Source organism: Pistacia vera, unplaced genomic scaffold (genome assembly GCF_008641045.1).
Source record: "Pistacia vera cultivar Batoury unplaced genomic scaffold, PisVer_v2 Contig3, whole genome shotgun sequence".
NCBI classification, from domain to species: Eukaryota; Viridiplantae; Streptophyta; class Magnoliopsida; order Sapindales; family Anacardiaceae; genus Pistacia; species Pistacia vera.
In genome coordinates, this window is record NW_022196112.1 from 825,837 (window position 1) to 836,999 (window position 11,163).

Sequence of the window (11,163 nt, forward strand, 5' to 3'; positions counted from 1 at the left end):
TGATGAGCCCAAATGGCCTAAAATGGAATCTAACTATTATTTGGGTTCAAGTCTTTTAATTGGTTATAGTTTGATTACTTGGGAATTTCCCACCAAAAGTAAGTCAAATATTCAATCATCACATGGGAGAATCAAGGTTATCATTTAGGATCATTAAATGCAAGAGATAAGGAGACAAAGTGGCTGCTACAAACATTACCCAAAATGGCAAAAGACAAGGTTGTAAGAGTCGGGTGTCTCCTTGTCCCCTACCTTTGATGGAAAGTTCTAGGATCTTGTGTTTTATTTATCCCATGCATGTTTTATTCATATTTTTGTTTTCTCCTATGTTAGAAGCTATGTATCACCTTTTAATATTGGTTGAATTTTCTTTTGTGTGGCCTAGATCTCACTTGGAGTTTGTGCATGCCACTTGTACACCCAAGATTGAACTTTGTTGGGTAGCTTTTGTAACCTTTTGCAAGGCCTATGTAAAAACCAACTTCTTATTGTAATGTTCAGACTTGATGAATGAAAATTGTCTCTTGAGAGAGCTTTGTTACTCCTTTATCCAATCTTTGCTATAGGTTGGTGGTGGATCTCCTTGGTTGGTGGTTTTCAATTAGGCCTTGGATTTTTTTGGCTTTTGTTTAGTGTTATCTTGTATGTTCTTGTGAGTGTGTTGTTTCTTATTTGTGTCGGCTAAAATTCCTTCTTGGTGGTTGTTATTGTGTTGCCGATCTAGTCATATAAAAAGGAGTTGCTACCTGCTTAAGTATTTTGATAATTTTGAAGTTGTTGGAAGTGTTCAAACTCACTCTAAGCTACAGTAAACGGATCACAAATGAAGCACAAAAGGACAAACCAAGCTTTGTGAAGAATGATGCTCCACGATCATATTTGAAAAACAAGAAATGCTTCAAGTACCAAGGTTATGGACACTTCTAAGCAAGCTATCCAAACCAAAGTGTTATGACACATAGAGAGATTAATGAGATTGATCATGCATGCCAAAGGGAGTCTAGTGAGGAAGAGAAAGAGAGTGAGAATGAGGTTATTGAGAAAGCCGGCAATGGAGAGATGCTTATGCTTAAAAGATTGTTGCATACTTAAGTAAACCCCAAAGAGAACCACTGGGAGAACTTGTTTCACACAAGGTGCACTATCAAGGGGAAAGTTTGCTCAATGATAATAGATAGTGAGAGTTGCACTAATGTTGCTTCCACCACACTTGTGGAGAAATCGGGGTTGCCGACTATTAACCATGCTTATCCTTACAGGTTGCAACGGTTAAGCAATGGTGACACCATTCAAGTGGTCAAGCAAGTTGTTGTGCCATTCTCCATTGGCAAGAGATACACGGATGAAGTTACTTGTGACATCATTCACATGGATGGTTGCAATCTTTTACTTGGAAGACCATGGCAATATGACCAAGAGGTGATCCATGATTGCCGCAAGAACACCTACTCCTTCAAGCTCAACAAGAAGACCATTACACTTGCACCCTTAGCCCCCACCCAAACCATTATCCAAGCACCAGCACAAACCACCTCTCAAACACTTCCCCAAGCATCCTCAAAAGAACTAACACACAAAACCAACGTCCTAAATAGCATCCAACTAGAAAAAGCCTTCTTAAAACACAAACCTCTCCTTACCTTCCTCATAGCTAAGAAGAGCCAAGAGATGAAGTACCCTAATTTTCACATGAGAGTTCAACCTCTCTTGGATGAGTTTGCGAATGTTTTTCCTCAAGAGTTGCCTAGGGTTTTGCCACCACTTAGAGGGATAGAGCATCACATTGATTTGAACCCCAACACTCTTATTCCCAATCAGCCATCATATAGGTGCAATCCCAAAGAGTCAAAAGAGCTATAAAGGCAAGTTGAAAAGTTGATTTCTATGGGATTTGTGAGAGAGATCATGCTTCCTTGCTCGGTTCCAGCCTTGCTTGTGCCCAAGCAGGATGACACTTACCAAATATGCATTGATAGCTAAGCCATCAATCAGATAACTATCAAGTATAGGTGTCCCATACCTTGATTGGATGATGTGCTAGATAAGCTTCACGATGCAACCATCTTCTACAAGAAATATCTAAGGAGTGGTTACCACCAGACTCAGATGAGGGAAGGAGATGAGTGGAAGATGGCTTTCAAGACAAAATGGGGATTGTATGAATTGATGGTGATGCCTTTTTGTAACGGACCGCCTGGCTTTGACACCCTAACTGGCCCGGCCACGGAGTTTACACAGCTCCCTACATGGCATGTACTCCCCCCCCCCCCCCCCCTAAGGTTTCTTCGCCTTCCCCATGGCTCGAACCCAAGCCTAAGGGGCTATAGGCAAATGGGAAGCACCATGAGTACCATTGGGCTAGCTAAAAATGTAATAACTACTGTATACTAATATACATATACAATAATAAAAGTAAATGGGCCCAAAAATTTTCTTGTATTATGTATATACATTCTTTGTACAAAAGAGTATCATTTACAAAATGCCATTCAAAACAGGGGACAGTGTGGCTATTGCTCCTCGCTTGCCGACACCCAACTAACTCAACACACCTATCCTACAACCACAAAGGAAAATAACGGGGTGAGCACAAAATAATGCTCAGTATAAGTCCTCTATTGTCTATCCCCGTAACTATTTCTCTTAATTATTTCTCTACACTATTTCTGTTTCTGTTTCTCTTTCACACAGCTTCTTTTTATTAACCTCTACTATATGTCATGGCCTCATCTTGCCGGAGGCACACCAAGTGAGTTCACACAGCACCAACCCACTCTTCGTGACTTTTGGGTGGAGATCACAAAGCTCAACCCATTTCTCATAACTATCGGGTGGAGATCACAAAGCGTCAACCTGTTTTCCCATAACTATCGGGTGGAGACCACAAAGCGTCAACCCATTTCTCATACCTATCGGCGAGATCACAAAGCGTCACCTATTTTAGTGCTCTTCTAATTCACTATCCTCTAGCACTAGCACTTCTCATTCTCTCCACTCTTAGAGTAGTTCATTCACAAAGTTTTCTACTCTTTCTTAAGTCACCCTCAATGCACAATTAATGCATATGGATGGTTCATTTCCCCTAATGCACTTATGAGATGCCACATGCAATTTGCAAGAATTTAGGCTTACTACTCATACTTAAACCTCTCTTAGGCATTCATCAAACACTCAGTGCATATAAAGACTTTACTATAGCAATAGCTCTATTCCTTTCTCTAACCATCCCAAATGGGAGAATACTCCTTCACATAGCTATAAATCCTGTCAAGGAATAACACTTCTAAAAAGGTTACTCAAAACCTTCCAAACCTCATCTCAACTACACTTCTCATCACATATCAACACTTCTCTTAAATGAAGTGTATTCATCACAACATAGATATATCTCAATTTCATAGCATATAACATCATACATAATTGCTATTAAATCTTTACTCAAGAAAGTTCTCAAATCTCAACTTGGGTGGGGATTACTTACCTGTAATGGAGAACTCTCACTAGTATTTTTTTTTTTTTCCTTTGCTTGTTTGACTTTTCCTACCCTTTAACAATAACCATACAACTTTAATATACAATATACACAAAACCTCACACCAAAGTAGAATCCTTCCTTAGATGCCTTAGCTTGATTTTCTACTCCAGTCATTCCAAAAAGCCCTAAAAATCCTTGAACTAATGAAAGAGGACTTGAGAGGAAGTAGGAAAGGAAATAGTGGGGAAGAAGAATGAAAGGTTTGCAATGCTTAAATCCTTTTAACTCAACTTATGGGCAACATTCCCATATTGCCCTTACTCTTCCTTGGGAATTCCATCTATATACTTTAATTCTCACAATCACACCCCCATACAAACATATTTTCCATGAAATTTTCTTACATTTTATCCCCACTTTTCCACTAATTAGGGTAGAATGGTCAAATTTCCCTTAGGGAAGAAAAATCTAAACTTTCATAAATTTTTCAGTCGACCCGTCACTGCGGCGAAACAATTCCGTCGCCGCGGCAAAAACTCCAACAGCTCACCGCGAGCTGAAACACCTCTTCGCGAAGCCTGTAACCCTAAAATTTCGCCAATGTTTCATAATTTCCAAGGCAAACACTTAACCAATCAATATCTCCATTCAACAAAGGGCCAACCAAAAAATACTAATAGTAAACCACTCAAATAGAGCAAAATAAGAACATTAGCTACATACCTCAAGTGGGCGTTACAATCTCCCCCTCGCCCCCTCTCCCCCCCGCGCCCCCGCCCCCCCAAAAAAAAAAAAAAGAATTTCGTCCCCGAAATTCATACAAACAACTCTGGGAAGCGATTCTGCATGTCTTTTTCTACCTACCAAGTTGCCTCTTCGACCTTGTGATTTCTCCAAAGGACCTTCACTAACGGAATACTCTTATTCCGAAGCTCTTTAATTCGTTGGTCTAAAATCTGAATTGGGCGTTCCTCATACACAAGGTTCTCTGCTAATTCAACAGCCTCTACACTCAGAATATGGGAGGGGTCACTTACATACTTCTGCAGCATTGAGATATGGAAAACATCATGCACCTTGTCCATACTAGGTGGTAGTGCCAATCTGTAAGCTACCTTTCCCACTCATTGTAAAATCTCAAATGGACCTATGTATCTCGGTGCTAACTTCCCTTTATTCCCGAAGCACATTACTCGCTTGTAGGGGGAAACTTTCAGAAACACTTTATCACCCACTTGGAACTCAATTTCTTTCCTCTTCAAATTGTCATAACTTTTCTATCTATCTTGGGCTTGCTTTATTCTGTTTCTGATTAGCTTGACATCCTCTATCATTTTCTGAGTCACCTCTGGCCCAATAGCTGTATTCAACTCATCCTTTTACCGATCTCATCCCAATGTAGTAGAGATCTACATCGTCTACCATATAAAGCCTCGTAAGGCGCCATTTTAATTGTAGACTGATAACTGTTGTTGTAGGCAAACTCCACTAAGGGTAACATCTCATGCTAGGATACTTTATAATCCATACAGCAAGCTCTCAACATATCTTCAAGCACTTGGTTTGTTCTCTTTGTTCGGCCATCCGTCTGAGGATGATAGGCAGTACTGAATGCTAAACAGGTACCTAAATTCCTCTATAAACTCATCTAGAAAGCTGAAACAAACCTGGAATCTCTATCTGACACTATTGTTTTGGGCACACATGCAATCTGACTATCTCCTTATTATAAATCTGAGCCAGTTGATCCGTGGTAGTGCTTTCCTTTACTGGAAGAAAATGGGCTGATTTAGATAGTCTATCCACAATCACCCATATAGCATTATATCCTTTCTGTACTCTAGGGAGACCTGTGATAAAATTCATCGAAATGCTCTCCCATTTCCATTCTGGAATACTAAGTGGCTGAAGCAACCCTGATGGCCTTTGATGTTCTGCTTTCACCTGTTGGCAAACGAGGCACTTAGCTACAAATTCTGCAATATCGTTCTTCAAACCTGGCCACCAGTAACCTTTCTTTAAATCTTAATACATCTTGGTTGCTCCAGGATAAGCAGTGTATGGTGTGTCATGAGCCTCTGTAAGAATTTTCTTCCTCAACTCATCAATCGGAGGAATGCACAACCTATCTCTGAAATAGAGCACACCATATTTTAAATAGAACTCTGATGTCTTGCCCTCGTACACTTGCTGAACTATTCTCTGACACCACTCATCAGCCACTTGCTTTTCTTTAACTTCTTCCAGTAAGGTAGACTGAATTTCTAACTTGGCCATCCGTCCCGGGATTACTTCAATCTGCTCTCTGCACAACTCAGCTAATAACTCTTTCTGTCTAGTGAGCCGGGACAAATAAGCTTTTCTACTCAAGGCATCGACTACTACATTGGCTTTCCCCGGTTGATACTTGATCTCATATTCATAATCCTTAACCAGCTCTAACCACATTCTCTGTCTCATATTCAACTCCTTCTGAGTGAAGAAATACTTTAAACTCTTATGATCAATGTAGATATTACTCTTTACACCATAAAGGTAATGCCTCCAAATCTTTAAGGCAAAGACCACGGCTGCCAACTCTAGGTCATGCGTAGGGTATCTTGTCTCGTACTCTTTCAGTTGATGAGAGGCATAAGCTATAACCCTACCTAACTGCATCAATACGGCGCCAAGTCTCTGCAAAGAGGCATCTGTATAAATATCATAATCTACACCCTCTTGTGGTAACAATAACACAGGAGCTATTGTTAATCTCTTCTTCAACTCTTGGAAACTCTCCTCACATGCTTCTGACCATGTAAAAGGAGTTCTCTGCTTAGTAAAAGCTATCAACAGTTTAGCCAATTGGGCGAACCCTACTACAAATTGCCGGTAGTAACCTGCTAGGCCCAAGAAACTTCTAATCTCTTTTACTGTCTTCGGCCTCTGCCATTCAAGGATTGCCTTTACTTTACTCGGATCCAATGAAATCTCTTCCTTAGACACGGTATGGCCCAGAAACAATACTTGATCAAGCCAAAATTCACATTTGGAAAACTTAGCATACAACTTCCTTTCCCTTAATCGTTGCAACACTAATCTCAAGTGTTCCTCATGCTCTTCTCTCGACTTAGAGTAAACCAGGATATCATCTATGAAAACCACTATGAATTGATCCAAACAATCATGGATTACCCAGTTCATCAAGTCCATAAAAATTGCTAGGGCATTAGTCAAGCCAAAAGGCATCACTACAAATTTATAATGCCCATACCTTGTACGGAAAGCTGTCTTTGCTACATCTTGCTCGGCCACCCTTACTTGATGGTACCTTGACCTTAAATCAATTTTGGAGAACACTGCTGCTCTTTTTAACTGATCAAACAGATCATCAATACGAGGTAACGGGTACTTATTCTTCACGGTTACTTTATTCAACTCTCTATAGTCTATACACATCCGTAGTGACCCATCTTTCTTCTTCACAAACAGGATTGGAGCTCTCTATGGAGAATGACTCGGTCGGATAAAGCCTTTATCTAAAAGCTCTTGGAGTTGCTTCTTTAATTCCTGAAGCTCTGCTGGGGCCATCCGATAAGGGGCTTTAGATATTGGTGCTGTTCCTAGTGCTAGCTCAATACTAAACTCAACCTCCCTTTCTGGAGGCAAACCCAGTAACTCTACCGGAAACACATCGAGAAAATCTCGAACTACTAGCACCCTCTGAATCTCTGGCTGTGGAAAATCACCACTCCGTACTACATGGGCAATATATCCCGAATACCCCTTTCTCAACATCTTTCTAGCCTTCACACTGCTAATCAGCATACTCAACTGATAACCCTCTCCAAAACTAAACTTGTCTCCACTATCGAGGTTAAATCTCGCTTTCTTTTTCCAACAGTCAATTTCTACTCCATACCTCCCTAGGAAATTCATGCCCAATATCACATCAAAGTCGGGCATATAAAAAACTATTAGATCAACTATTAAATCTCTACCCTGGATCACCACAGACTCTCCTAACAACATCTCTTGTGTCAGAATATTAACCCCATCGGGTAACTCTATCTTAATGGGTTGAGTCACTCTAATAAGTTTCAAACCTAACCTCTCAATCATCCCATATGATATAAAGGAATGAGTGGCTCCTGCACGAGGGTTACAACTCTCCCTTGGGTTTCTGCCATAACTTCCTATATGATTCCTCGAACTCGAGCTTCATCCAAGGGAGGGGGCATAGACTCTAGTGGGTTAGAAGGTTCTCCTTCATTCACCACACACTTACCATGTTTTCGGTAACTACGCCTCATCTACAAAACAATCACATTAATCAACTCGAGAAAAAATTAGAGTGAGGAAAGAATTAACTCACACAGTCGGTTAGCGGACGTCGTGGCAATGAGAATAGTACACTGTCCAATCCCAAAATCTTTGCTCTGATACCAAAAAATGTAATAACTGCTGTATACTAATAAAATACATGTACAATAATAAAAGTAAATGGGCCCAAAATTTTCTTGTATAATGTATATACATTCTTTGTACAAAAGAGTATCATTTACAAAATGCCATTCAAAACAGGGGACAGTGTGGCTATTGCTCCTCGCTTGCCGACACCCAACCGACTGCAACATCACCTAGATCCTATAACCACAAAGGTAAAATAACGGGGTGAGCACAAAATAATGCTCAGTAAGTAAGTCCTCTACTTGTCTATCCCCATAACTATTTCTCTTAATTATTTCCTTACACTATTTTTGTTTCTGTTTCTCTTTCACACAGCTTTCTTTTTATTAACCTCTACTATATGTCATGGCCTCATCTTGCCGGAGGCACAATCGAGTGGAGTTCACACAGCACCAACCCACTCTTCGTGACTTTCGGGTGGAGATCACAAAGCACTAACCCATTTCTCATAACCATCGGGTGGAGATCACAAAGCGTCAACCCATTTTCTCATAACTATCGGGTGGAGATCACAAAGCGTCAACCCGTTTTTAGTGCTCTTCTCATTCACTCTCCTCTAGCACTAGTACTTCTCATTCTCTCTACTTTAGAGTAGTTCATTCACAAAGTTTTCTACTCTTTCTTAAGTCACTCCTCAATGCACAATTAATGCATATGGATGGTTCATTTCCCCTATTGCACTTATGAGATGCCAACATGCAATATTGCAAGAATTTAGGCTTGCTACTCATACTCAAACCTCTCTTAGGCATTTCATCAAACAACTCAAGTGCATATAGAGACTTTACTATAACAATAGCTCTATTCCTTTCTCTAACCATCCCAAATGGGAGACAACTCCCTCACATAGTTATAAATCCTGCTAAGGAATAACACTTCTAAAAAGGTTTACTCAAAACCTTCCAAACCTCATCTCAACTACATCTTCTCAACACATATCAACACTTCTCTTAAATGAAGTGTATTCAATCACAACATGGATAATTAATCTCAATTTCATAGCATATAACATGCACATAACATGCATACATAATTGCTATTAAATCTCTACTCAAGAAAGTTCTCAAATCTCAACTTGGGTGGGGATTTACTTACCTTGTAATGGAGAACTCTCACTAGTATTTTCTTTTCCTTTGCTTGCTTGACTTTTCTCTACCCTTTAACAATAAAACCATACAACTTTAATATACAAATATACACAAAACCTCACATCCAAAGCAAGAATCCTTACCTTAGGATGCCTTAGCTTGATTTTCTACCCCAATCACTCCAAAAAGCCCTCTAAAAATCCTTGAACTAATGAAAGAGGAGTTGAGAGGAAGTAGGAAAGGAGAATGGCGGTGGAGAAGAAGAATGAAAGGTTTGCAATGACTTAAATCCTTTTAACTCAACTTATGGGCAAGCATTCCCATATTGCCCTTACTCTTCCTTGGGAATTCCATCTATATCCTTTAATTCATCACAATCACACCCCCATACCAACATATTTTCCATGAAATTTCCTTACATTTTACTCCCCACTTTTCCCACTAATTAGGGGTAGAATGGTCTAATTGCCCTTAGGGAAGAAAATATCTAAACTTCCATAAATTTTTTAGCCGACCCGTCGCCGCGGCAAAGCACTCCAGCAGCTCACTGCGGGCTAAAACACCTTTTCGCCACGGCAAAACTTCTTCTTCGCCTCGGCGAAGCTTGTAACCCTAAAATTTCGCCAATTCTTCATAATTTCCAAGGCAAATACTTAACCAAACCAATATCTCCCTTCAACTAAGGGCCAACCAAACAATACTAATAATAAACCAACTCAAATAAGAGCAAAATAAGAAACATTAGCTAATACCTCAAGTGGGGCGTTACACTTTCGACCTCTCCAATGCACCAAGCACCTTTATGAGGCTAATGAATGAGGTACTTAAGCCTTTCATAGGTTAATTTTTGGTTGTGTACTTTGATGATATATTGATATATAGTGCATGTGAAGATAGCCATGTAGAACATCTTAGATTAGTGCTTGAATTGTTGAGAAAGCAAAAGCTCTGTGCTAAGCTTCAAAAATGCGAGTTGTTTATGAAACAGTTGGTGTTCTTAGGGTATGTAATGTCGGGAGAAGGTATTAAGGTAGATAAATCTAAGGTAGAATCCATTCAAGGCTGGCCTACACCTAGTTCCATTGCGGAAGTTAGGAGTTTTCATGGTTTAGCTTCATTTTATCGAAGATTCGTACCAAATTGCAATTCCCTTATGGCTCCCATGACAGAATGTCTGAAGAAAGGATCCTTTGAGTGGACCAAAGCAACAAATGAGGCCTTTGAATTAATTAAGAAGAAGTTGTGTGAAGCTCCTATTCTTACATTATCGGATTTCAACCAAGTATTCAAAGTTGAATGTGATGCAAGTGGTGTTGTCATTAGGGTAGTTCTCAATCAATCTAAAAGGCCAATTACATACTTTAGTGAGAAACTTAATGGTTCAAGAAGGAAATATAGCACCTACGACAAAGAATTCTATGCTATAGTTAGGGCACTTGATCATTGGAGTCATTGCCATCGGCCAAGACAGTTTGTTCTCCATTTGGATCATCAAGCTTTGAGATTCATCAAACGGACAACACAAGCTCAATCTGAGACATGCCAAGTGGGTTGAGTTTATCCAATCATTCTCATTTGTGTTAAACTACAAACAAGGAGTGCACAATGTTATAGCTGATGCACTTTCTAGGAAGTATGTGATAAGCGTATTTTACACTATGATTTTGCATTGAATTTTGATAGGATTTAGGATACTTTTCATACAATTTGGGCCATAATTGCTACCTAATTCTATTAATTTGTCTTTGTAGGCCTAAACGATGATTTTTAGCATAAATGACAGTTTTGAGCGTAAATTGTGTAACTTGAGCTTGAAAACTCGGAATAACCTGAATTTAGAAGCTTTGGAAAGCTAAGAAGAAGAGCTACAACGTTCATGTTTTGGGTTTTTCCTAATTCTGACTGGACAAAGGTGAAAACTTGGCTTGAAGTCGTGAAAAGGACGCTGGGAACTGAAGAAAAACGTCTTTGGACGTGCTTCAGTATTTCTGCCATAACTTGAGCTGTAGACCTCGGATTGTGCTGATTCTTGAACTACCAGAAAGATAATTGAAAGGGCTACAATTCATATGTTTTACACTTTTCCAGATTCTAACTATATCATGCTCAAATTGGGCCTGTAAGTCTTCGCCGCGGCGAGGAAAAAGCTTC

The 11,163-nt window shown here is 39.7% G+C and overlaps 1 protein-coding gene across 1 annotated transcript; it reads left to right on the top strand.

Annotated features, from left to right (window-relative positions):
• The first annotated feature begins 1,164 nt into the window (after nucleotides 1–1,164).
• LOC116135425 lies at nucleotides 1,165–1,860 on the top strand. Its single transcript, XM_031421128.1, has one exon. The coding sequence runs from the start codon at nucleotides 1,165–1,167 to the stop codon at nucleotides 1,858–1,860; it is 696 nt and encodes a 231-aa protein (XP_031276988.1).
• The last annotated feature ends 9,303 nt before the right edge of the window (nucleotides 1,861–11,163 follow it).

Excerpts from the sequence above, each read along its gene's own strand:
- LOC116135425 (XM_031421128.1), top strand. The coding sequence starts at position 1,165 with ATGATAATAGATAGTGAGAGTTGCACTAATGTTGCTTCCACCACACTT.